The 26,960-nt window shown below is 57.5% G+C and overlaps 2 protein-coding genes across 2 annotated transcripts in view; both read left to right on the top strand.

The window, feature by feature from the left end:
- LOC144279579 (sialic acid-binding Ig-like lectin 13) overlaps positions 1-3,610 on the top strand; it is a 31,311-nt gene extending 27,701 nt beyond the window's left edge. The window contains exons 5-8 of the mRNA XM_077841150.1: positions 1,241-1,294; positions 2,460-2,723; positions 2,879-2,944; positions 3,074-3,610. Of these exons, the coding sequence (XP_077697276.1) occupies positions 1,241-1,294; positions 2,460-2,723; positions 2,879-2,944; positions 3,074-3,369 (680 nt within the window). The 3' untranslated portion in view covers positions 3,370-3,610. The remainder of the gene's footprint in view (positions 1-1,240; positions 1,295-2,459; positions 2,724-2,878; positions 2,945-3,073) is intronic.
- Positions 3,611-11,269: 7,659 nt separating this feature from the next.
- LOC144279980 (sialic acid-binding Ig-like lectin 13) lies at positions 11,270-26,896 on the top strand. Its single transcript, XM_077841683.1, has 6 exons — positions 11,270-11,421; positions 21,576-21,737; positions 22,082-22,486; positions 22,623-22,943; positions 26,316-26,579; positions 26,892-26,896. The coding sequence occupies exons 2-6, from the start codon at positions 21,602-21,604 to the stop codon at positions 26,894-26,896; spliced, it is 1,131 nt and encodes a 376-aa protein (XP_077697809.1). The 5' UTR covers positions 11,270-11,421; positions 21,576-21,601.
- Positions 26,897-26,960: the final 64 nt, after the last annotated feature.

The following is a 26,960-nucleotide window of genomic DNA, read 5'->3' as shown; positions in this document are numbered from 1 at the left end:
AGAGACGAACCGAGCGGAGAAGGCAAAGGACCCACAAGGGGGGTGTCTGACGACCCTGGTGGGAGCGAGACCGGGGTTATTTAGGCCCCCAGCTCCGTCCCGCCCTGGGGAGGACACGTTTGGGGAGCAGGACGCTGAACACCCGGGCGCCCGGCGGACAGTGGCAGCGAGATGGTGACGCTCGCTCCAGTCCCCAGGCCGGAGCAGCCCGGCCCCTCGTTAGTGACTCCGCCAATTAAGCTGAATTCCGACCACCGGTTTTGGTCCCTTGGTTCTGGCTCCCCCTGGCCCTAACCCGGCCCCTGGGTTACGTCCGGCGCCTCTTGTGTCGCGCCCAGTCGGGTCTGTCGCTTCCCTTCCCTGCCCACGGGGCTTGTGTCACTTCAGGGACCTTCCCGTCCCCCAGCTGAGCTCACAGCGAGGTGACACGGGGTCCCCGGGCGATGCTCTGGACCTGCTCCCCATGAAGCCAGGTAGGACTCTGGGGAAGTCTCCTCTCTGGGAGCAGCCTGTCTGCAGGACACACAGCTCCCCCGGCTCCACCTTCCTGGGTCTGACCTCGGAGCATTCAGCCTCCTCTGCCCCTCCGTGCACTTCCCCCAGCGAGTCCGCCCAGGCGGGGTCCTGGGGAAGCCAGTGGGTCCTGCCCCTCAACTCCACAGTCAGACGTGACTCTCAGCCAGCCAGGAAAACAGAAGGTTTATTAGACGACAGGAACATGGTCTAACACAGAGCTTGTAGGTGCAGAGAACCGGACCCCTCAGCTGCGTCCATTTTGGGGGCACTGAGCCAGACAACCGCGTCTGCCCTTCACTCCATGTCCCAGCCAGCCCCAAACTGAAACTCCCTCCAGCCCCTCCTCCTCTGGGCTTTGTCCCTTTTCTGGGCCAGGAGGGCACCTGATTCGTTTGTTCTCCAACCCTTTTGCTCTCACCTTGCAGGGGGGAAGGGCCCAGGCCATCAGTTGCCAGAAAACAGGGTGTCGGCCACTGTCTGTGTCCAGACCCCTGCACACACCTGCCCTCTAGGGCTCTGCAATGATCATACACCATTACCCCACCACCTAGATACTTAAGAACTGCGTAGGGGAAACTGAGGCACCCCCACACTATTCAGAGGAAACATTAAGAACGGTCCCACTTCGTCACACGAGGGTCCCTGTCTAAGCTCAGTGATCACTAGCACACCCCCCCCAGTGATATCCAGCCCCCCGATCCCCCCTCTCTGGTTTGTGTTACAGACTTGCCCGGCCCCCCCGACATCACCGGGACCCTGACCAGAAACGGACGCCCCGGTGAGAGGCCGCGCTGCGAACCCCGGGGATCAGCGAGCGCCTCCGAGTCACGCTCTGCCCGCGGTCCGGGCCCGGCGCCAGCTCAGCCGGGCCAGGGTGCTCCGTGCCCGGAGGGGAGAGCCCGAGGAACCGCGGGGCTGTGGGGGGCAGTGGTGGGGGATCAGGCCTGGTTCCCTCTCTCCAGAGCCCGGGGTGGCGTTAAGGGGGCGCTGGGCAGCGGGCAGGAGATGGGTTAGGGACCGATGGCTGCGACGGAGACCTGCTGCCATGGCAAGGCACCGAGATTGTGCGCCCACCCCAGAGGGGCCAGGTCTCAGCGACGGGCGAGGGGTCCCTGTATAACCCCCCCCACCCCATCCCAGTGCTGACTCTGTGTCTTGGCTCCTTGGTGGGTGTCATTGCATCCCCGGGCGATGCTCTGGACCTGCTCCCCAAGAAGCCAGGCAGGACTCTGGGGCAGTCTCCTCTCTGGGAGCAGCCTGTCTGCAGGACACACAGCTCACCCGGCTCCACGTTCCTGGGTCTGACCTCGGAGCATTCAGCCTCCTCCGCCCCTCCGTGCGCTTCCCACAGCGAGTCCGCTCAGGCAGAGTCCTGAGGGGGCCAGAGGGTCCTGCCCCCCAACTCCGCAGTCAGACGTGACTCTCAGCCAGCCAGGAAAACAGAAGGTTTATTAGACGACAGGAACATGGTCTAACACAGAGCTTGCAGGTGCAGAGAACAGGACCCCTCAGCTGCGTCCATTTTGGGGGCACTGAGCCAGACAACCCCGTCTGCCCTTCACTCCATGTCCCAGCCAGCCCCAAACTGAAACTCCCTCCAGCCCCCCTCCTCTGGGCTTTGTTCCTTTCCTGGGCCAGGAGGGCACCTGATTCCTTTGTTCTCCAACCCTTTAGCTCTCACCTGGCAGGGGGGAAGGGCCCAGGCCAAGAGATGCCAGGAAACAGGGTGTCGGCCAGTCTCTGTGTCCAGACCCCTGCACACACCTGCCCTCTAGGGCTCTGCAAGGATCATACACCCTTATCCCACCCCCTAGATACTTAAGAACTGCATAGGGGAAACTGAGGCACCCCCACAATATTCAGAGGAAACATTAAGAACAGTCCCACTTCGTCACAGTGGGAAATCTCTGGGGGGACCAAACCTGCCTACTCCTCTCTTCCAGTGCCAGATGCCTGGGGAGCTGAGGGCGACGTCGTGTCTCTGGAGACCCAGGGGGGCGACTCCCTGAGCCTGGGCTGTGAGGCTGGGAGCAGAACCGAGGCCACCCTGAGCTGGGCCAAGGGGAACGAGTCCCTGAGCCCCGGCCAGGGAGGGGCCGGGCGCCTGGAGCTGCCGAATCTCAGCAGAGGGGACGCTGGGGAGTATCGGTGCTGGGCGAAGAATCCCTTTGGGTCGACCAGCCGGGCCCTGTGTGTGCACGTGCAGTGTAAGGCATTTGGGGGTGCTGGGCGAGACAGAGGGGCCCCAGTGGGGGGCGCGGGGCTGCAGGGGGGCAGGTGGTCAGTGGGGGGTGCTGGGCAGCGGAGCAGGGGGTCAGTGGGGGACGCTCTCCAATCTAATACGTTGCCGTGGGTATTTCAGCTCTAGAGAGGACTCTGCAAATCACCATTTCCAGAGCCAACAGGAGCGACCCCCAGCTATTCCAAGGTATCGCCAGGGGGCGGGAACTGGGGCATGGGGCCTTTCCCCTCTAGGGGGCGCTGGCCCTGATATGGCCCCCAGGCAGGGCCTGGCTGGCTCAGGGTGCGAGTGGCTCTGTGTTATTCCTGTTCCCAGATCCCGGCACCCCGGTGGCGAACGGCTCACAACTCACAGCCCGGGAGGGCGACTCCCTGCGGTTCCTCTGCTCCGTCGCCAGCAACCCCCCCGCTGTGCTGGGCTGGGTGAGGGGGGGCCGAGCCGTCGAGGGCGCCCGCCCCACGGGGGAGAATCAGCTGCAGCTGGAACTGCCCAACGTGACGGCCGAGGACGGGGGGCTGTACGGGTGCTGGGCCCGGAACGAGGAGAGCTCTGCCCAGGGGACGTTCCAGCTGCTCGTCGAGTGTGAGTGGGGTTTTGCCCTGGGATGCTGACACTGGAGAGTAGCAGTGTTAATCCGTGGGACTCATTGCCACTGAGTTCTAGCCGGTGTCGCAGGGTGCCTGGCCCTTTTAAAATGGCAAATCAGCCAACCCCCCCACCCCCGTGCCATAGTTAATTAGCTGCTTCGGGGTAGCCCCAAGAGGGGCAGCTGAGGCTGCATAAAAGGGCCGTGAGCACCCAGGCTAAGGGTGAAGAAACAGGTGGGTTGGTGTGAAGCGCAGCTGGCCAAGGATGGGGCCGGATCAGCACCTTGGGGCAAGCCAAAATTGACAAACAAGGGCAGAAGAACCTGTGGGACTCCCTCCCACTGGATATTAACAGTTTAGTCTATGGGACTCCCTTCTCCTGGGTGTTAGAAGTGTTAACCCATGGGACTCCCTGCCACTAAGTTTCTCTTCTGCCTCGGCTCCAACCCCCATGGGATCTATACTGTCCTGCTGAGCCCACTAGAAACAGGTGGGAGCCCTTCCCCTCTATGGGGCGCTGGCTCTGATCTGACCCCGGCGGGGGATTGGCTGGCTTGGTGTGGGGCGGGGATTGGGCCACGGGACCTTTCCCATCAAGGAGATGCCAGCTCCTATCTGACCCCAGGGCGGGGTTGGCTGGCTCAGGGGCTGGGGAATTTCCCCTCTAGGGGGTGCTGGCTCCGACCTGGTCCCAGGGCTGGGCCTGGCTGGCTTGGGGCAGGGGTTGCAGGCATCTATCCCAGACTCTCGGCTTGTTCCAGCTCCCACAGGTGGCCTCACTCGGGCATTTATTGAAATCAGCTGCAAACTCGTCTTCATGGCGACTGGATTCTTCCTGGCCTATTACCTCACCCTGCTCTATTACGGACGGTAACTCAGCCACTGACCCACCCACCAACCTACCCACCCACCCATCTACCCACCTACCTACCGTCTATCTATCCACCTACCCAACTATGTACCAACCCACCAACTTCTGTGTCTATTCATCCCCATACACCCATCTATCTATCGATCTATCTATCCCCATTCACCCCTCTTTCTATCTATCTATCTATCTATCCCCATTCACCCCTCTATCTATCTATCTATCTATCCACACTGCCAGCCACATACATATCCCAGAATCTCTCTCCCAGGACACCCTGCTGCTGTCGTGGAGGGAGAAGAAAGGACAGGCCGGGGGCCCGGGAATCCATGGTGCCCGAGTCCGGTGTCTAGATCGGGCCGTTCCTCAGCCACCGAAGAGCCGACAAGGAATTGGAATCTCACAGGATTGAGGAAAAGGAGAACGAGACCTCAGCTGAGCCCAGGGGTAGAAGCAGACATAGAACAGGTCACCTGGGCCCCCTCTCTTCCCTCCATTGTCCTCCCACTTGCCAGAACCGTCTGGCTCCCAAGATGGGCTCGGCCTCTGGGCCACTTAAAACTAATGATCCCTGGGAAACATTCACTAGCTAGGAATTTTTCACAAAAATATCCCAAATGTTTCAATCTTTCCTGCCTTCCCCCCCGCCCCCACACACCTCCTCGGCTTTAAAATATCTTCAGGACACAGAAAAAAACAGACATTTGAATTATTAGATAGATAGACAGATAGATAGATAGATGATAGATGATTAACCCTTGCCCTCCCATACCGACAGATGCAGTCACCATGATCCCAGCGTTATCAGCCATGTCAGGTTTCTATCTCGACCTGGTGGGTCCAAGGTTTCCCAGAGAATTTCATTTTTTTCCTGCATCTGAATCTGGTAATTCCCAAGACCCAGGAAACACACACGTGTCAAATACTGAGCTCAATACAATGCACAAAGAGCCCTTGCCCAGCGCTGAGATGTGACCGCCTCTGGGGTGGGGAATGGGGGCCGTTTATATAAGGATCCCAGCTGGCACTGAGATGCAGCCACCTCCAGGTGGGGCTGTGACGACGTGGGACTGTTCTTAATGTTTCCTCTAAATATTGTGGGGGTGCCTCAGTTTCCCCTATGCAGTTCTTAAGTATCTAGGGGGTGGGGTAAGGGTGTATGATCATTGCAGAGCCCTAGAGGGCAGGTGTGCAGGGGTCTGGACACAGAGAATGGCCGACACCCTGTTTCCTGGCAACTGATGGTCAGGGCCCATCCCCCCTGCAAGGTGAGAGCTGAAGGGTTGGAGAACAAAGGAATCAGGTGCCCTCCTGGCCCAGAAAAGGAACAAAGTCCAGAGGAGGAGGGGCTGGAGGGAGTTTCAGTTTGGGGCTGGCTGGGACATGGAGTGAAGTGCAGACGTGGTTGTCTGACTCACTGCCCCCCAAAATGGACCCAGCCGAGAGGTCCCGTTCTCTGCACCTGCAAGCTCTGTTTTAGACCATGTTCCTGTCGTTTAATAAACCTCTGTTTTACTGTCTGGCTGAGAGTCACGTCTGACTGCGAAGTTGGGGTGCAGGACCCTCTGGCTTCCTCAGGAGCCCGCCTGGGCGGACTCGCTGTGGGAAGCGCACGGAGGGGCAGAGGATGCTGAATGCTCCGAGATCAGACCCAGGAAGGTGGAAGCTGGGTGAACTGTGTGTCCTGCAGACAGGCTGCTCACAGAAAGGCGACTTCCCCAGAGTCCTGACCGGCTTCGTAGGGAGCAGTTCCAGAGCATCGCCCAGGGACTCCGTGACAACTGGTGTCAGCGGTGGGATGTACTGCACCCCATGGATGGCACTTCCTGCAGTAAGTGACTGGGGAGCAGTAAAACGAAGGGGGATTGATGAGGACCAGGCGTGCTGAAGGCTGAGAGAGGAGCGGTTTCGGGGGGCAGTTAACCCCTGGGAGTTTGTGACCAGCGAGAAGGAATGTACAGTAATGGGGTGCCCCTGGGGACTGCGATGAGCAGTCTCAGGGGTGGAGGAGCCTGTGGCTTGGCCCTGGGAGAGAGAAGGACTTTTGCAGTAACAGGGTTCCCCTGGGGATTGCAGCGAGCGGTCCCAGGGGCGGAGGAGTCTGCAGCTCAACCCTGGCAAAGAGGGGGTGACCTCGAGAAGGGCTGGCACACTAGGGGTTCTCCCTGGAAACCGTGGGGAGCTGAGAGCACACAGGCCTGTGAGTCCACAACAACTTGGGAAGGGCGGAGTGATGGCCTGTCACCGTCTCCCGAAGAAGGACATTGTCACCCTGTGCAGAAAGAGAGGGTTGAGCATTGGAAAGTTCACCAATGCACAGTTCATCGTGCAGCTGGAGGAGGATGACGGCTCTAAGGAACAGATTCCTGACCCCAAATGGGGCTACAGCAGGATCTGGGAGCAGCTGGAGTGGGAGCCAGGCACCCCCAAGACTCCTGTCCCCGATCAGACGAGGGTCTTCACGATCGGGTTCCCCATCGGGGGATCGGAGACGGACGGGATTGGAGCTGAGTCTGAGAGAGCAAGAGGACTGTGAGAGACAGCGAGAGCCCGAGGAAGAGCTGCAGCAGCAGCATGAACTGGCGGTGGGGGAGCGGAGAGGCCTAGGGGACCTCCCGGGGTGAGTGGGGATAGACCCCGGGGGGCCAGTTCCGCAGGGAACCTCGAGACTAAATTGCTACCCCGGTTAAGGAGTGGGGGGATGTGGATGCCACCTCACTGCCTTTGAGCAGGCTGGAGATTTGAACCTGGGGGACCCTGCAGAAAAGCCCCGGTGTCTATCTCCCTTGCTGGGTCCCAAGGCCATAGACTCCGTCAGCCAGATGGGTGGGGAGGTGGACAGGCTCCCACTCCTGACCCCAACCTATATGTCTGTGTGGAGTTTCCTGGGGCCAGGCCCCTCGGACCCCCAGTGGGAGCGGAAGGGGATGGTCAATGGGGAGACATTCCTGGGGTGGCGAGATCCTGGGACAGAGAGAACTGTTGTCAGGCCCTGGGTGGTGCAGCCTCAGATGCTGAGGGGCTGTGTGAGCTGGGTGAGGGTCCCAGGGACGAAGCCCCCCGCCCTGCCTATGGCCCAGATCCCTGTGCAGACCCAGGAGGGGTGGGGCTGGCTGGTTGTTGGGGTTCTCCGGGATATCGGCTGCGAGACCCTGTCGTAGGGTCACTGTGTCTCTTTGGGGCAGGATCCAGGCCATGCTCCGGTAACTGCCAAGGGTTTGAATTTGAATCCAGGGAACCAATCGGCGGAGAGGGAAATGGTCAGTGAAAAGGCAGATGACCTGGCTGGCAGCAGGGAGGAGCGGCTAGGCTCAGGCTACCTGCCTGCCTGTAACCAGCCCCCTGGGGCTGGGCGGACAGAGAGATGCTCCCCGCCCCTTTGTACACTGGAGAAGGGGCTCAGGCTGGCTCTGATGCACTGAGGAAAGCAGCGAGGTCGCTGCCTACCCCCACTGGGACAGCAAGGGCAGCGCTGAGCAAGGGGGCAGATAAGACCCCAGCTGGGTGGGGGGAGACACAGGCAGGGCAGGGGATCTGTGGGGAGTGGCAAGGTGCTTGGTAAGGAAAGTTTGGATGAGCCTAGGCAGCCTTGTGAGCTGATGGCTGTGTCTAGTCAGCAGGGCGGGAAGGGGAGGAGAGTGGAAGACGAGTGTCCCTGGACCTTACCTGTTAGCTGGGTGGAGAATTGGGACAGGGAAGGAAACGTGCCCGTGTCTGTCAGGGGTATTGACTTGCATAGGGAGGGAGCTACCCCAATCTCCAAGCAGTTGTCTGTGACCAGCCTTGTGTGCTGGGACAAGGGGAATGAGATCCCAAGCTGGGTGTCTGGGAAAGGAGAAAGTGTGTCCGGCTCTTCTTTGTCTGTGGAGCAGACAGAAGGGGTCTTGCAGCCTGTGATGGTTGAGGGTCGTGCAGTTGTCTCAGAGTTGGTTCTGGATTCAGCTAAAGCCCAGGAAGGGAAGGGTCCTAAGTTTGGGTCTGCTCGGGAGAATGGCCCTGTAACTAGGTCGCATCCAGTTAGTGTCTATGCAAAATCCCAGAGAGCAGACAATTCTGGTGCTTGTATTTTGCCTGTTGCTAGTGTGTTGTTCGAAAGGATGCAGCAACTCTGTCTAATCAGGGTGAGATCCTAGCCAGGGCACAAGGAGAGCATGAAGGTGATGTGATTGTGTTACCTACTGAGGGTGTGGAAACCTGTCGCAAGAAGGAAAAGATTCCTGAACTTGTGTGTGGCAAAGGGAAGGAGAAGGCTTCTAACCTTTTCTCTAGGAAGTCTGTAAGTTTGCCTGAAAGGGGATTGTGTAGGAATCCGCCTGATGGGCCAGAGGTGATTCTGGATGTAAAGAAGACCCAGAAAGAGTCTGTTGTTGCTCAGGAAAGTGTTCCTCTAGAGCCAGCCTTAGGGAAAGAGGGTAAGGGCAGAATTTCTGGGAGGGGTGAATTGTTGCATAGAAAAGCCCTCGGGAAAGGAATCCTCATGGAGTCTTTGCAAGCAGTTTACTCCAACTGAAGGGTGTGAAAGTGATTTAATCAAGAAAGTTTCAGTTCCTAACAGCCAGAAATTTTCTGTTGTAAATGGATCCACTGACTGTCCTGTTGAAAGACCCAGTGTGGAGAGCTTTGAGAAGGTCTCAGATGAAGTGAAAGATGTTAAGAAAGTTAAACAGTCCTATAGCCAAGTGGCTGTGTTTGGCCAGCTTGCTGCGGAGAAGACCCAATCCCAGTTTGACCCCCTGGGGTTTTGGGGTGGCCAAAGGGCACGGGCCACAGAAACCTTCCCACATGCGGCCTGTGAGTGCTATCGGCCACCCCCGACCTAAGGGAGGGAGTGAAACTGGAAGGGCCTGGTGTAACTCCTACCAAGGAATGGGAGAGATGCTGGGGCATCCATGGGAACGTTGGTGGCTTCGAACTTCCCCAGGTCACCGGGTAAAGTAACCCCGCTCAGTTCGATCTCGAAGGGGGGAGAGATGTGACGAAGTGGGACTGTTCTTAATGTTTCCTCCGAATATTGTGGGGGTGCCTCAGTTTCCCCTATGCAGTTCTTAAGTATCTAGGGGGTGGGGTAAGGGTGTATGATCATTGCAGAGCCCTAGAGGGCAGGTGTGCAGGGGTCTGGACACAGAGAATGGCCGACACCCTGTTTCCTGGCCACTGATGGCCTGGGCCCATCCCCCCTGCAAGGTGAGAGCTAAAGGGTTGGAGAATAAAGGAATCAGGTGACCTCCTGGCCCCGGAAAGGAACAAAGCCCGGAGGAGGAGGGGCTGGAGGGAGTTTCAGTTTGGGGCTGGCTGGGACATGGAGTGAAGTGCAGACGTGGTTGTCTGGCTCACTGCCCCCAAAATGGACCCAGCCGAGAGGTCCCGTTTTCTGCACCTGCAAGCTCTGTTTTAGACCATGTTCCTGTCGTTTAATAAACCTTCTGTTTTCCTGGCTGGCTGAGAGTCACGTCTGACTGCGGAGTTGCGGGGCAGGACCCTCTGGCTTCCCCAGGACCCCGCCCGGGCGGACTTGCTGTGGGAAGCGCACAGAGGGGCAGAGGAGGCTGAATGCTCCGAGGTCAGACCCAGGAAGGTGGAAGCAGGGTGAGCTGTGTGTCCTGCAGACAGGCTGCTCTCAGAAAGGCGAAATCCCCAGAGTCCTGACCGGCTTCGTAGGGAGCAGTTCCAGAGCATCGCCCAGGGACTCCGTGACAGGGGCATCTATTAAACAGCAACGGAGGGAAACCTCCGGGCAGCTCATTAAAAAGAGTCAGAAACCAAACGGGGATTAACCAGAGGCAGAATGTAACACACCAAACTCGGGGCCGGCCCAGACCCCGGGGTTCCTGCCCCGGAGCTCACCCCAGCGACCAGGGGTCTGCCCTGATCCGCATGGATCCAGCACAGAGACTTCTAACCCACTAGCCCTGGCAGCCACAGTCCCAGCAGGAATCTGCCCCGGGCTCTCTCCTTCCCCCTCTGGCTGGGGACCTATGTCCAAGCAGCTGCGCCCCACTGTTCAATGGGACCCTCTCACCTGCTCTCAGTGGCTCTCACTCAGCCCCGAACTGGTGTCGACCGGCCGGAGGTGGAGCAAACTCACCGACTGGAAACTTCCTGTTGTGCAAGATCCGCTCAGCGACCAGCTTCCCAGCACAGCCGCCGGTGCCCACACGCAGGAGGGCAGCTGACGTGCCACTGGCCTGGGGCAGAGCAGGGCTGGGGTGGGAGACTCGCAAGGGCCTGGCCATTGGGGCTGGTCCCAATGCCCCTAGGGGGTGCTGTGTTTCTTTTAGTTATAGGTTTCCCCCAAAGCCTTGTGTATCTCAACACCGGGCAAGGAGTCCTTGTGTAAACAGCCCCCGAGCCCCACCCCAGAGGCAGCCACATCTCCACGCCGGGGAGAGGTCCCTGTGTAAACAGCCCCCAGGACCCAGGCCAGATTCAGCTGCATCTCACCTCTTAAGTCGAAGGACGGAGTCTGTGGCGGGCCGTGGAATCCAGCTGCCTCTCCTGATCCAGCCGACGACCCGGGTCCCATCACAAGGGAATCCCCAGACTCAGTGACCTCAAACAGGCGTTTGAGGACCTGAGAGACAGAAAACAAACATCTGCGCTCAATGGACCGGCTCCGATCTGCTGGCTTCTCCCCTGCTGAGAGACCCTAGAGGGGAAGGACCCCGGGTCCCATTCCCACCCCCCAGAGCCAGCCAGTTCCCCACCCTGCAGCAGATCACATCCAGCGCTCCCGAGAGGGGAAAGGCCCCATGCCCCATTCCTCCCACCCCGAGCCAATCCCCCCACGGTGGGGCCGGAAGCCGGCTGCCAGGAGGAGCTGGCCTGTATCTGTGACAATCTCCCTCTTCTGTCGATGGCCCCGAGATCTCCGGCCACTGGAACCAGCTTGTGCAAGACATGCGAGGGCCAGATACACACACTGACTTCCCCTTCCTGTCTTGAAATCTCACCTCTCGCCCCAGCCCTCGCCCTGACACTCGCACCCGCTCCCTGCGAGGCAGGTCTCTGCACACACCCGGCTCTTCCCATTGGAGTCGGGATTGGCTAGCCGTCCTAACTGGGCATCTGCTGTTCCAGTGCGCTGTTCCCAGACGCCCCACCCCAGAGGCGGACGCACCTCAGCTCCAGGTGAGCAACCCCTGGACAGTGTTGCTGTGCGGCTGTTCCCCAGCCGCCCCACCCCAGACGCGGACACATCTCAGCTCGGGGTGAGTGATTAGTGTCTGCAGCGTGTTCAATACGATGAGAGGTGTGAGCTGCTAGCGTTCAAATATTACTGTGTGACTGGAAAACGCAGTCAGAAAGGGATAGGGTGGGGACGGGGGGCAGGTAGTCAGGACTCCTGGGTTCTACCCCCTGCTCTGGGAGGGGAGTGAGGTCTAGTGGTCAGAGCAGGGCGGCTGGGAGCCAGGTCTCCTGGGTTCTCTCCAGGCTCTGGGTAGGGAGTGGGGTCTAGTGGTCAGAGCCGGGGGGTAATGGGAGCCAGGACTCCTGGGTTCCATCCACGGCTCTGGGAGGAGAGTGGGGTGTAGAGGGTCTCAGAGCCACGACTCCTGGGTTCTGTCCCTGGCTCTGGGAGGGGAGCTGGGTCCAGTGGGTTAGAGTGGGGGGTGGAGGCAAGGAGTCACGGCTCCTGGGTTGTGTCCCAGCTCTGGAAGGATTAGCAGGGCTCAGAGACCCGGACTCCTGGGTTCTATTTCAAGCCCCACAAGCAAGATGCAGCCTGCCTCTGTTGCAAGGAAGCCACAGGCAGCCCCAGCCAGAGGGAGAGGAAGTCGGCAGGATGCTGATGCTGGGGGTTCTGAGACATCATCTCCCCTTCATCCCTGTCCGCACCGACTTCTGCTTTCACATTCCTATGCATGCCGCTTCCCCGGGCTCCAAGTCACAAAGCGTGAGGAACCCGGGCTGCAGGGTGGGAGAGCCAGGCCTGGGCCCCCCTCTGCAGGTCTAGGGGTGAGTGGAACTAGGGTGCGGGAGGGAGCTGGATGGTCTGTGGAGACTGGAGTGCCCCTCAGTCCCGACCCGCAGCCCCTTCTTATCCCAGCCCTGGGCTCCCTGCCCCCACAGCTCTGCCACTGCCCCTCAAGCCCGAGCAGGGTCCTGCCCCAGGGCTCCCCCACCCTGGGGACAACACTGGAGGCGTCGGCTCAGGGGGCCACGTACAGCCCGGGGTTCCCCAGCTCTCATCTCTCCGCCTCCTTCCCGAGAGCACCTGAGGGCAGCAGAGGGATGGTGGGAAATGGAACTGCCGGGGGTTTCCCCTTCCCCATGGGGGTGGGTTTTGGGGGCAGGGAGGCCAGGCGTTGCAGAGGAGGCAGTTATAGATACCCCAGGGGGAGCACATACGTGCAAACTTCTCTCCCAACCCCCAGCTGTGCTCCCCATATTGCCCCGCATGGAGCTGGGTGGGGCACAGACCCCTTGGGGCTCCCAGACACTGCACGGGGTCAGGGCAGCCCCCCAGGGATGGGGATGGGGGCTGGACCTCTCAGGGCTGGTCCATGCTCCTCCTGCCCTGCCCACTTATCCCGCCTCCTGGAGAAGGGCAGCCAATCAGGGGTGCTGCAGGAGGGAGGCAGCTCCCCCTTCAGGAGCTGAGAGGAGTTTTTAGGGAGGGGAGGGAAAGAGGGGGAGCGGCCTGTACCATTTTCTTGGGGGTGCGAGGAGCCATTGCCCCGTACCATTTGCACAGAAAGGGAAGGGGGAGGAGGAGAGAGGCTCATACCATTTTAAATGCAAAGGAGGGGTGAGGAGTCAGTAGTCCACAATATTTTCATAGGGGGGAGGGGAGAGGAGTGAGTGGCCCATACCATTCTCATGGGTGAGGAAGAGGTAGGAGGGAGTGGCCCAAACCCTATTAACAGGTGAGAAGGGGGGGAAGGTGTGAGTGGCCAATACCATTTTCACGTGTGTCAGGGTTCCCTCCCCACTCCGAACTCTGGGGTTCAGATGTGGGGACCCGCATGAAAGACCCCCGAAGCTTATTCTTACCAGCTTAGGTTAAAAACTTCCCCAAGGCACAAATCCTTCCTTGTCCTTGGATGGTACTGCAGCCACCACCAAGTGATTGAGACAAAAATTCAGGAAAAGAGCCACTTGGAGTCCCTTGTTCCCCAAAATATTCCCCCAAGCCCCTTCACCCCCTTTCCTGGGGAGGCTTGAGAATAATGAGAATACCGACCAGACCCTTTGTCCTTAGGACACTGAAAATCAAACAGGTTCTTAAAGAAGAACTTTATTTAAAGAAAAAGTAAAAGAATCACACCTGCAAAATCAGGATGGAAGGTAACTTTCCAGGGTAATAAAAAGATTTAAAACACAGAGGATTCCCCTCTAGGCTCAACTACAAAGTTCAAAGTTACAAAAAACAGGAATAAAACTCCCTCTTAGCATCGGGAAAATTCACAAGCTAAAACAAAAGATAATCTAACGCATTTCCTTGCCTTTACTTACACTTTCTGTAATTTTAGATGTGTCATTTCAGGTATCTTTTCAGGAGATGTTTTACCTGCTAGGTCTCTCTCTCTGTCCAGAGAGGGAACACCCAAAGAGAGCACAAACAAAACCTCTCCCCCCACCCCCAGATTTGAAAGTATCTTCTTTCCTTATTGGTCAGATACCAACCAGGTTATTTGAGCTTCTTAACCCTTTACAGGTAAAGTGATTCTGTACCTCTGGCCAGGAGGGATTTTATGTCCCTGCATACATAAAAGTTGTTACCCTTCCCTTTATATTTATGACAACATGTGAGCAGTGGGGAGGAGGGAGTGGCCTTTACTAGTCTCACAAGAGCGTGTGGGCGGGCGGGGGGGTCAGGGGGGAGTGGCCCCTACCATTCTCAGAAGAGTGGGGAGGAGGGAGTGGCCAGTACCATTTTCATCGGGGGAGGAGAGTCCCAGCTGGGGATAAGCCAACGGGCCACAAACAACAGGATGTGTGGAGACAAAGCACAAATCTGTGGATTTTAAAAGCCAGTCTCAGGATTCTTAGAGCAAATCTCACAATTTTTAGCCAGTCTCAGGATTTTTAAAGCAAACCATGGGATTGATTAGCGAATTTCGGGGACAAGGGGTTGTCATGAAGTTCACATTAAATCTCTGGATGTTTCAGTGAATCCTAGAATCACAGACCCACAGGGTGAGAAGGGACCGCAGGGGTTACCTAGTCCAACCCCTGCCAAGATGCAGGATTTGTTGGGTCTAACCTATCCCAGACAGATGCTCTCCAGCCTCCTCTCAAAACCCTCCAGTGAAGGAGCTTCCAAGACCTCCCTGGACATCTGGTCCATTGTCTGACTGCTCTCACAGCTGGGGAGACTGCCCTGAGATTTAATCTCAATCAATTCTGCTGTGGTTTGAACCTTTGCCCCTTGTCCTGCCCTCTGGGGGGAGAGAGAACAACTTTTCTCCAGCTTCTTTCTGGCAGCCTTTCAAATATTTGAAAACCGCGATCATGTCCCCCTCCCCCAATCTCTTTTCCAAACTAACCGCGCCCAGTTCCTTCAGGCTGTGCCCCTAGGACTTCCCTTCCATCCCTTTGATCATCTTTCTCCCTCGCCTCTGGATCCTTTCCAGTTTCTCTGCATCCTTTCTACACATCGGTGACCAAAACTGGACACGGTCCTCCAGCTGAGGCCTAGCCAGCGCCGAGTAGAGTGGGACTGGCACCTCCCGGGACTTGCTGTGAGGATGGGACGCAGCCGGGAGGGGGGAGTGTTGACCTGGGAATGTGCCCTGGGGATGGGAGACCTGAGAGCCTGTCACCTGAGCCAGGAGGGGGAAGGGGAGGTGACACCTCTGACCAGGAATGTGGACGGAGGCTGCAGCAGGGAACCTGCTGGGTGGGTTTAGTTTCAGTTTGGGGCTGGGTGGAGGAACGCAGGGAACCCCAGGGCTGGGGTCTAAGCTCCCTGCTCCCCCAGAAAGACTTGACTGAGGGGTCCTGGGTGTACCCACAAGCTCTGTTTTGGACTGTGTTCCTGTTGTCCAATAAACCTTCTGTTTTACTGGCTGGCTGAGAGTCTCAGTGAATCCCAGGAAGAGGGGTGCAGGGCCTGGACTCCCCCACACTCCCTGACATTTGCATGCTCTGCCTCTGGTAATGCAACCGGAAATTGCATTTGATTTTTTTTGCAGCAGCATCGCATTGCTGACTCCTGTCGAGGTTGTGATCCACCCCAACACCCAGCTCCTTCTCAGCAGTGCTGCTGCCCGGCCAGTTCTTCCCCATCCTGTATTTGTGCAGTTGGGTTTTCTTCCCTACGTGGAGCACCTTCCATTTGTCCTTCATGAATTTCATTGTGTCGTCTACAGCCCAGTCCTGCAATTTATCCAGTTGGCAACTCCCCCCAGCTTTGTGTCATCTGCAGATGTGATCAGTCTGCTCCCTACTCCTACATCCAGGTCATTGAGAAAGATGTTAAACAACACAGGACCCAGAACAGATCCCCTGTGGGACTTCCATTGAGACTTCTCTAGAATCCAATATCTTTCCATTAACAGTTACTCCTTGTTTGCCGTTGTTTAACCAGTTATGTATCCACTTAATGGTAGTTCCACCCAGCCCACACTTCTCCACAAGAACGGCCAGACTGGGTCAGAACAAAGGTCCATCTAGGCCAGTATCCCATCTTCCGACATTGGCCAACTTCAGGTGCCCCCAGAAGGAATGATCGGAGCAGTAATCATCAAGTGATCCATCCCCTGTCTCCCATTCCCAGCTTCTGGCAAACAGAGGCTAAGGACACCATGCCTGCCCATCCTGGCTAATAGCCATTGATTGACTTTCTCACCAGCTTTGCCCGTTACTTTGGGGTACGCTCATTTATTAGGGTTACCCTTCTGGGCGGGGGAGGTGTTCTGTATTTCTATCAAGGTACCGCTTGTGTCACTTGTGTTCTCATAGGGAGCTCAACTTCTCCCTGCTGCTCGGCCCTCCCAATGGCGCTATCCTGCAGGACCTCGGTTCCCCAGGGCTGGGCTCTTCCAGCCCCAGAATCAGACAAACACACACAAATTAACAGAGCGTGTCTGAGAGGACCGGGTTAATCAGCACTCCCAACCTAACCCCTTAGATGTCCCTGGCCCCAGTAGGCCGGGTCGACCAGCTATTCTAAGCTCCCACCCTCCTATGTCCCTGGTTCAGCACGTCTCTATCCCCACTTCAACGTTACAATTGTTCTGGTCGTAACCCGCTTGATGAGCAAACCCCACAGGATTTTAGGGCGCTGCTGTCACGGAGTCCCTGGGCGATGCTCTGGAGCTGCTCCCCATGAAGCCAGGCAAGACTCTGGGGAAGTCTCCTTTCTGTGAGCAGCCTGTCTTCAGGACACACAGCTCACCCGGCTTCCACCTTCCTGGGTCTGACCTCGGAGCATTCAGCCTCCTCTGCCCCTCCGTGACCTTCCCACAGCGAGTCCGCTCAGGCGGGGCTCCTGCGGAAGCCAGAGGGTCTTGCCCCCCAACTCCGCAGTCAGACGTGACTCTCAGCCAGCCAGGAAAACAGAAGGTTTATTAGACGACAGGAACATGGTCTAAAACAGAGCTTGCACGTGCAGAGAACAGGACCCCTCAGGTGGGTCCATTTTGGGGGGCAGTGAGCCAGACAACCACGTCTGCACTTCACTCCATGTCCCAGCCAGCCCCAAACTGAAACTCCCTCCAGCCCCTCCTCCTCTGGGCTTTGTCCCTTTCCGGGCCAGGAGGGCACCTGATTCCTTTGTTCTCCAACCCTTTAGCTCTCACCTTGCGGGGGGGGGGGGAAGGCCCAGGCCATCAATTGCCAGGAAACAGGGTGTCGGCCATTCTCTGTGTCCAGACCCCTGCACACACCTGCCCTCTAGGGCTCTGCAATGATCATACACCCTTACCCCACCCCCTAGATACTTAAGAACTGCTTAGGGGAAACTGAGGCATCCCCACACTATTCAGAGGAAACATTAAGAACACCTCACTGCCTTTGAGCATTATCTTTGAAAACTCATGGCGATCAGGGGAGGTCCCGGACCACTGGAAAAAGGCTAATGTAGTGCCCATCTTTAAAAAAGGGAAGAAGGCGGATCCTGGGAACTACAGGCCAGTCAGTCTCACCTCAGTCCCTGGAAAAATCATGGAGCAGGTCCTCAAGGAATCAATTCTGAAGCACTTAGAGGAGAGGAAAGTGATCAGAAACAGCCAGCATGGATTCAGCAAGGGCAAGTCATGCCTGGCTAATCTAATTGCCTTCTATGATGAGATAACTGACTCTGTGGATGAGGGGAAAGCAGTGGACGTGTTGTTCCTTGACTTTAGCAAAGCTTTTGACACGGTCTCCCACAGTATTCTTGCCAGCAAGTTAAACAAGTATGGGCTGGATGAATGGACTATAAGGTGGATAGAAAGTTGGCTAGATTGTCGGGCTCAACGGGTAGTGATCAATTGCTCCCTGTCTAGTTGGCAGCCGGTATCAAGTGGAGTACCCCAAGGGTCGGTCCTCGGGCCAGTTTTGTTCAATATCTTCATAAATGATCTGGAAGATGGTGTGGATTGCACCCTCAGCAAGTTTGCAGATGACACTAAACCGGGAGGAGAGGTCGATACGCTGGAGGGTAGGGATAGGATACAGAGGGCCCTAGACAAATTAGAGGATTGCGCCAAAATAAATCTGATGAGGTTCAACAAGGAGAAGTGCAGGGTCCTGCACTTAGGATGGAAGAACCCAATGCACAGCTACAGACTAGGGACCTACTGGCTCGGCAGCAGTTCTGCAGAAAGGGACCTAGGGGTGACAGTGGACGAGAAGCTGGATATGAGTCAGCAGTGTGCCCTTGTTGCCAAGAAGGCCAATGGCATTTTGGGAAGTATAGGTAGGGGCATTGCCAGCAGATCGAGGGTCGTGATCGTTCCCCTCTATTCGACATTGGTGAGGGCTCCTCTGGAGTACTGTGTCCAGTTTTGGGCCCCACACTACAAGAAAGATGTGGAAAAATTGGAAAACGTCCAGCGAAGGGCAACAAAAATGATTAGGGGACTGTGACACATGCCTTATGAGGAGAGGCTGAGGGAACTGGGATTGTTTAGTCTGCAGAAGAGAAGAATGAGGGGGGATTTGATAGCTGCTTTCAACTCCCTGAAAGGATTCCAAAGAGGATGGATCTAGACTGTTCTCAGTGGTAGAAGAGGACAGAACGAGGAGTAATGGTCTCAAGTTGCAGCGGGGGAGGTTTAGGTTGTATATTAGGAAAAACTTTTTCACTAGGAGGGTGGTGAAACACTGGAATGCGTTACCTAGGGAAGTGGTGGAATCTCCATCCATAGATATTTTTAAGGTCAGGCTTGACAAAGCCCTGGCTGGGATGATTTAGTTGGGGATCGGTTCTGCTTTGAGCAGGGGGTTGGACTAGATGACCTCCTGAGGTCCCTTCCAACCCTGATATTCTGTGATTCTATGATTCTATTGCCAGGTCATAACCACAGGGGAGCCAAACAAACAAAACAGTGATACTATTAAATCCAACTCAAATTTGATTATTAAACTCAGGTTTACAACACTCTAACTGATCACACAAGTCAGGGTCAGAAGGCTACACCTCGAGAGACAGAGAGCGAGAGCTGGGTTCTCACCACTCCGTGAAGCTGGAATCGATCGGGGGACCCAGGTGTTGGTGGTAGCTGAGGGTCTGGAGTGCTGGAGACAGGCAGAGCTCTCAGCATGATCAATCAGGAGAAGATGAAGTCCCAATGGAAGTGATGCAGATTTTGGATCCAGGCATCAGAACACTTACTTGAGCGTGGGTCGGGGATTTTCTAGAGAAACAACAATGGTTCAAGGGAGAACTCGAGATTTGTTGATGTGTAAACAAGGGAGAATACCAAAGCTGTTTTGATCAGGCTAGACCATGGGAGCTGATCATTCCTGGCTATGGGCGGTGTTCCTTGGAGGGAGCTCACAATGCAGTCAGGCGGCTTCATTATTTTGGATCCCAATAAAGGATTTATTACTCAAATTGGTCTGATAACTAATGAGCTGGGGGTGTGCAGGGGTGGGTTCATTAACATCTGGAGCAGAGATCCCCCATCATGCAGTGCTTCCCTGCTTTTCTGGCCCCAGAGTTCCCTGCGGTTCTTGCCTTCGAATCTCTGTTCTCCATTCTGTCTCCTAATGGAGATGCCTCCTTGTCCCATCTTCGATATAAATGAGGCTAGGGGAGTTGCCTTAATTCTGTCATCCTTATCCCAGGGGTTTAGGTGTGTCTCCCACTGCCTTTTCATTGGTTTTCATAAGTCATTCTTCTGGTGTAGATTTGGTTCAAGCAGAGGCTGGGGGGGGGGGGGGGGGCACACGGTATTCGTGAGACAGACAGACTGGGTACAGTGCCATGCTTCCCCAAGAACACAGAGCTGCTAGGTAACTCTTATTAATCTCTCCTCATATGGAAGCTGTTCCACACCCCGCATCATTTTCGTTGCCCTTTTCTGAACTTTTTCCAATTCCAATTTGAGATGGGACCACCAGAACTGCACGCAGCATTCAAGCTGTGGGCGTACCATGGATTTATATAGAGGCAATGTGATATTTTCTGTCTTATTATCTGTCCCTTTCTTCATGATTCCCAACATTCTGTTCACTTTTTTGACGGCCACCGCACATTGAGTGGATGATTTCAGAGAACTATCCGCAGTGACTCCAAGATCTCTTCCTTGAGCGGTAACAGCTAATTTAGACCCCAATCATTGTATATGTATAGGTGGGATTATGTTTTCCAATGTGCATTACTTTGCATTTACTAACACGGAATTTCATCTGCCATTTTGTTACCCAGTCATCCAGTTTTGTGAGATCCCTTTGTAGCTCATCGCAGTCAGTTTTAAACTTAACTATCTTGAGTAGTTTTGTATCATCTGCAAATTTTGCCACCTCACTGTTTACCCCTTTTTCCAGATCGTTAATGAGTATGTTGAAAGCACTGATCCCAGTACAGACCTCTGGGGGACACCGCTATTTACCTCTCTCCACTGTGAAAATTGACCATTTATTCCTATCCTTTGTTTCCTATCTTTTAACCAGTTACTGATCCAGGGGAGGACCTTCCCACGTATCCCATGACAGCTTACTTTGCTTAAGAGCCTTTTGGGAGCGAACTTGTCAAAGGCTTTCTGAAAATCTAAGTACATCAACTGGGTCACCCTTGTCCACATGCTTGTTGACTCCCTTACAAAATTTGAGTAGATTGGTGAGAATCTTTAGAAAAACCGTGTTGAGTCTTCCCCAACAAATGATGTTCATCTAGGCGTCTGATCATTCTGTTCTTTGCTATAGTTTCAAACAGTTTGCTTGGCACTGAAGTTAGGCTTAGCGGCTTCTAATTGCTGGGATCACCTCGGGAGCTCTTTTAAAAAAATTCGTGTCACATTAGCAATCCTCTCGTCATCTGGTACAGAAGCTGATTGAAATGCTAGGTTACAGACCATCATTAGTAGTTCTGCAGTTTCACTTTTGAGTTCCTTCAGAAGTCTTCTCCAGCTTACTTATGAGAATGTCCTGTGGGACAATGTCAAAAGCCTTCCTGAAGTCCAGGTATGTGATGTCCACCGCTTTCCCCTGCCATTAACCAATTAGCTCGTCAAAGAAGGAAATCAAGCTGGTTTGGCAGGATTTGTTCTTGGTAAATCCAGGCTGGCGATCACCCCTTCGTCCTCCCGTATTGAAGGTTTTCTACATTGCTCTAATAGCGTTCCAGGTGTCAGGGTCAGACTGACTGGTCTATAGTTACCCAGCTGCTCCTTTTCCCCCTTTTAAAGATGGCCACTCCGTTAGCCCTTCTCCCGTCTTCTGCAACCTCTCCTACCATCCATGAGTTTGCAAATATTATTGCCAGTGGCTCCAAGTTTTCTTCAATTATTTCCTTCAGCATTCTAGGTTGAAAAGCGCCCTGCCCCACTGATTTGAATTCATTCAAATTGGTCAGAACATCTCTGACGGGTTCTTTCCTTCTCCCGGTCTGACGCCCTTCCCCTTTGCCGTCCGTGGTAACTTCGCTGGCCGCCCGCTCACATCTTGGTGTTTGTGGGAAGATGGAAGCAGAGCAGGCTCTGAGCAGCGCTGCCTTCCCACCATCTTCTCTCACCAGCTCGGGATTTTCTGGCTGATCTCGTGATTCTTGGAGAAAATCTCAGCTTTTTCGCTAATTGAAGGATTTTTTTAGCCCACGATCTCTCGGGACCGTCTCCTGATTTGGGGATTTGGAGGGGTCACTGTGCTGTCAGCAGCCCCAGATCAGCCCCCTGCAGAGCCCAGCAGCACTGATGGTCCCCAAGGCAGATCTTTCCCCCTGTAAACAGCTTCTGCTCTCACACACCCCACCCTCCCCGTCTGTCTCTAGGTCTGTCCCAGCTGGACGCCCCAGCCATGGGCAGAGCCCTGCTTCCACAGCAGGACACCAGGGAACGGGAGCTCCCAGCTCAGGGCCCCCCCTGGAGAGAAGGGGGTCCTGCCCCCCCTGCGGCCACGCTGAGGGTCCTGATCCTCGCCCTGCTCTGGAGGGGTAAGTAAGCAGCCCCTGCAGCCCCAGTGCAGGGGGAAGGGCAGAACCCGCGCTACGCAGGGCCAGGTCTGTCCCAGGCCACGGAAGGGAGACTGGCCAGAGGGGGAGGGGAGCCCGATGCCCTCGTGCGGTGCTAGGGGGCACCGAGCGACAGGGAGCGGGCAGGGGGCTCGACGTTGGGAGGGATGGAAACTAAATGGAGTGAGGTTTGGTTGAGGACCCAGGGCTGGGCTCGCAGGGGGCTGCAGGTCGGGAGTGAGGGCACCGGCAGAGGTGTCGGGGGAGCTCAGGGTTGGTCTCTGCTCTCTGTGGCTCCCACTTCGATCCCTCTCCGTCCCCTGCAGGGTCCCTGTCCCTGGAGTCTGGTTATTCCCTGGGGCTGCCGCAGTCGGTGTCGGTGCAGACGGGTCTCTGCGTTCTCGTCCCCTGCACCTTCGCGTACCCAGCCTCGTTCGACACCGACAATCCCCGGGACCGGCTCTACGGACACTGGTACAAGGAGCCCGCAACTGCGGGCCAGGATCCACCCGTGGCCAGCACTGACCCCAGCCAGTGGGTGTCGCAGGAGACCCAGGGCCGGTTCCGGCTGGCGGGGGATCTGGCACGTGGCGACTGCTCCCTTCAAATCAGCGACGCCCGACGGACGGATGCAGGGAGATATTTCCTTAGGGTTGAGAAAGGAAACTTTAAATACAATTACCGCCCCAATCTGTATCGTGCTCACCCCACGCTCGCGATCTCCGTGCCAGGTAAGAGCAGCCGCAGTCACCGCTCCTCAGCCCCCCTGAGCCAGTCCCTGGCCTGGGGCCGGATCGGGGCCGGCGCCCCCAGAGGGGAAAGGCCCCGTGTCCCCCAGTGATTCTCTCCCCTCTCCCCGTGTCTCAGGGCTGACGGAGGAGCCAGAGATCCAGATCTCGCCGGCGCGGGGGCTGCCAGGGACGCTGCTGGCCGGGGAGCCGGTGACTGTGACCTGCACGGCCCCCGGGCGCTGCTCCGGGCCCCCTCCCCGAGTCACCTGGACGGGGCCGTTCAGCGACACAGCCCGGGACGACTCAGCCCCGCTGGCGAACGGCACCTGGGCCCGCAGCTCCACGCTGCGCTTCACACCCGCCCCGGGGGACCACGGCAAAGAGCTCGTCTGCACAGTCACCTACCGCCCACCATGGGGACCTTCCACCCGCAGAACCATCCGGCTACACGTCGGCTGTGAGTGACCCCCCCAGCCCCTCCATGCCGGCCCCCAGCCCCCCCTGCTGGGATCCCCACCCCCCTGGGCTCCCCAGCCCTGCCCTCCAGCCCCTCCCCCATCTCAGCCCTGTGCTGGGATCCCCACCCCCCACCATGCACCTTCAGCCAATTCTACTCCAGACCTCTTCCCCCCCACACCATGCAGCCCCTTCTCTCTTGGGAATTTCACCCCTTCCTGCCACGTTGGCTATGGCTTCCTCCTCCCATCCACATGCCCCGTCCTCAGGCCCTTCTCTTCTGGGATCCTCTCTACCCGCGACCTGCCCTGCCCCCAGAATACTTCTATGCTGGGATCCACCCACTATTCCAGTCCCCCCTTGCTGGGATTCCCCCCCTCACACCAGACACCCCAGTTCCCCCCGAGATCCCCCCACGCTGTCCCACCACCTCTCCTCCACCCCGTCCACTTTCTGCCAGGATCGGTGGATGCTCTCTATGGGGCAGAGTGTTAACGGGACCCAGTCGCTGTCTGGCACTGAACACGCTCCAGGGTCCGTGCCCAGAGACCTCGGCCCGCCCTACCCGAGGGCAAACCCCCATTAACTGGCCCGTGACCCCCGCGCTGCAGATCCAGGGCAGAGGGCAAATCAGCAGCCGCCTTTGCGAGGTGAAGGACCAAATCGGGCTTCACTGTAAGGACGACAGCCCTTGTTCCCATCAGCCGGAGGGAGATTTAGAAGGAAACTCGCCCCCCGCCCCACCCCGTGTCTGAGCCCAGGCCCCAGCCCAACCCCGAACGTCTACACAGGCCTCGGAGGATACGTCCGCGCTGCAATCACAGACCCGCAGCCCGAGCCCCGCGAGCCCGACCCAACGGACCCAGGCTCTGGCCCTTGGCACCGCGGGGCTTTGAGGGCAGCGTGGACGGACCCTGCCAGGCCTGGCCAGAGGGCACCAGCGTCCGGCTCCTCCGGGTGTTGCTTTCAAAATACCCAGGCCTGGCCGGGGGCCAAAGGAGAGGGCTGGGGAGAGACGAACCGAGCGGAGAAGGCAAAGGACCCACAAGGGGGGTGTCTGACGACCCCGGTGGGAGTGAGACCGGGGTTATTTAGGCCCCCGGCTCCATCCCACCCTGGGGAGGACACGTTTGGGGAGCAGGACGCTGAACACCCGGGCGCCCGGCGGACAGTGGCAGCGAGATGGTGACGCTCGCTCCAGTCCCCAGGCCGGAGCAGCCCGGCCCCTCGTTAGTGCCTCTGCCAATTAAGCTGAATTCCGACCCACTGGTTTTGGTCCCTTGGTTCTGGCTCCCCCTGGCCCTAACCCGGCCCCTGGGTTACGTCCGGAGCCTCTTGGGTCACGCCCAGTCGGGTCTGTCGCTTCCCTTCCCTGCCCACGGGGCTTGTGTCACTTCAGGGACCTTCCCGTCCCCCAGCTGAGCTCACAGCGAGGTGACACGGGGTCCCCGGGCGATGCTCTGGACCTGCTCCCCATGAAGCCAGGTAGGACTCTGGGGAAGTCTCCTCTCTGGGAGCAGCCTGTCTGCAGGACACACAGCTCCCCCGGCTCCACCTTCCTGGGTCTGACCTCGGAGCATTCAGCATCCTCTGCTCCTCCGTGCGCTTCCCACAGCGAGTCCGCCCGGGCGGGGTTCTGGGGGAGCCAGGGGGTCCTGCCCCCCAACTCCACAGTCAGACGTGACTCTCAGCCAGCCAGGAAAACAGAAGGTTTATTAGACGACAGGAACATGGTCTAACACAGAGCTTGCAGGTGCAGAGAACCGGACCCCTCAGCTGGGTCCATTTTGGGGGCACTGAGCCAGACAACCACATCTGCCCTTCACTCCATGTCCCAGCCAGCCCCAAACTGAAAACTCCCTCCAGCCCCTCCTCCTCTGGGCTTTGTCCCTTTCCTGGGCCAGGAGGGCACCTGATTCCTTTGTTCTCCAACCCTTTAGCTCTCACCTTGCAGGGGGGAAGGGCCCAGGCCATCAGGTGCCAGGAAACAGGGTGTCGGCCACTGTCTGTGTCCAGACCCCTGCACACACCTGCCCTCTAGGGCTCTGCAATGATCATACACCCTTACCCCACCCCCTAGATACTTAAGAACTGCGTAGGGGAAACTGAGGCACCCCCACAATATTCAGAGGAAACATTAAGAACAGTCCCACTTCGTCACACGAGGGTCCCTGTCTAAGCTCAGTGATCACTAGCACCCCCGCCCCCTCGGTGATATCCAGCCCCCCGATCCCCCCTCTCTGGTTTGTGTTACAGACTTGCCCGGCCCCCCCAACATCACCGGGACCCTGACCAGGAACAGACGCCCCGGTGAGAGGCCGCGCTGCAAGCCCCGGGGATCAGCGAGCGCCTCCGAGTCACGCTCTGCCCGCGGTCCGGGCCCGGCACCAGCTCAGCCGGGCCAGGCTGCTCCGTGCCTGGAGGGGAGAGCCCAAGGAACCGCGGGGCTGTGGGGGGCAGTGGTGGGGGGATCAGGCCTGGTTCCCTCTCTCTAGAGCCCGGGGTGGCGTTAAGGGGGCGCTGGGCAGTGGGCAGGAGATGGATTAGGGACCGATCGCTGCGACGGAGACCTGCTGCCATGGCAAGGCACCGAGATTGTGCGCCCACCCCAGAGGGGCCAGGTCTCAGTGCCGGGCGAGGGGTCGCTGCATAACCAGCCCCCCCACCCCACCCCAGTGCTGACTCTGTGTCTTGGCTCCTTGGTGGGTGTCATTGCATCCCCGGGCGATGCTCTGGACCTGCTCCCCATGAAGCCAGGCAGGACTCTGGGGAAGTCTCCTCTCTGGGAGCAGCCTGTCTGCAGGACACACAGCTCACCCGGCTCCACGTTCCTGGGTCTGACCTCGGAGCATTCAGCATCCTCCGCCCCTCCGTGTGCTTCCCACAGCGAGTCCGCTGGAACATGGTCTAACACAGAGCTTGCAGGTGCAGAGAACAGGACCCCTCAGCTGGGTCCATTTTGGGGGGCAGTGAGCCAGACAACCACATCTGTCCTTCACTCCATGTCCCAGCCAACCCCAAACTGAAACTCCCTCCAGCCCCTCCTCCTCTGGGCTTTGTCCCTTTCCCCTGGCCACCGGATTCCTTTGTTCTCCAACCCTTTAGTCTCACCTCACAGGGGAGAAGGGCCCAGGCCATCAGGGGCCAGGAAACAGGGTGTCGGCCATTCTCTGTGTCCAGACCCCTGCACACACCTGCCCTCTAGGGCTCTGCAAGGATCATACACCCTTATCCCTCCACCTAGATACTTAGGAACTACATAGGGGAAACTGAGGCACCCCCACAATATTCAGAGGAAACATTAAGAACAGTCCCACTTCGTCACAGTGGGGAATCTCTGGTAGGACCAAACCCGCCTGCTCGTCTCTTCCAGTGCCAGGTGCCTGGGGAGCTGAGGGCGACGTCGTGTCTCTGGAGACCCAGGAGGGCGACTCCCTGAGCCTGGGCTGTGAGGCTGGGAGCAGAACCGTGGCCACCCTGAGCTGGGCCAAGGGGAACGAGTCCCTGAGCCCCGGCCAGGGAGGGGCCGGGCGCCTGGAGCTGCCGAATCTCAGCAGAGGGGACGCTGGGGAGTATCGGTGCTGGGCGAAGAATCCCTTTGGGTCGGCCAGCCGGGCCCTGTGTGTGCACGTGCAGTGTAAGGCAATTGGGGGTGCTGGGCGAGACAGAGGGGCCTCAGTGGGGGGTGCTGGGCTGCAGGGGGTGGGGGTGGTCAGTAGGGGGCCTGTGGTGCAGGGGGTGGGCGGGGGATCCATGGGGGGCGCGGGGCTGCAGGGGGGCAGGTGGTCAGTGGGGGGTGCTGGGTAGCGGAGCAGGGTGGAGAAACAGGTGGGTTGGTGTGAAGCGCAGCTGGCCAAGGATGGGGCCGGATCAGCACCTTGGGGCAAGCCAAAATTGACAAACAAGGGCAGAAGAACCTGTGGGACTCCCTCCCACTGGATATTAACAGTTTAATCTATGGGACTCCCTTCTCCTGGGTGTTAGAAGTGTTAACCCATGGGACTCCCTGCCACTAAGT

This window comes from Eretmochelys imbricata, chromosome 24 (assembly GCF_965152235.1).
Source record: "Eretmochelys imbricata isolate rEreImb1 chromosome 24, rEreImb1.hap1, whole genome shotgun sequence".
Lineage (NCBI taxonomy): Eukaryota > Metazoa > Chordata > Testudines > Cheloniidae > Eretmochelys > Eretmochelys imbricata.
Note: the sequence above shows the minus strand (reverse complement) of the source record. Positions and strands in the feature narration are given on the sequence as shown.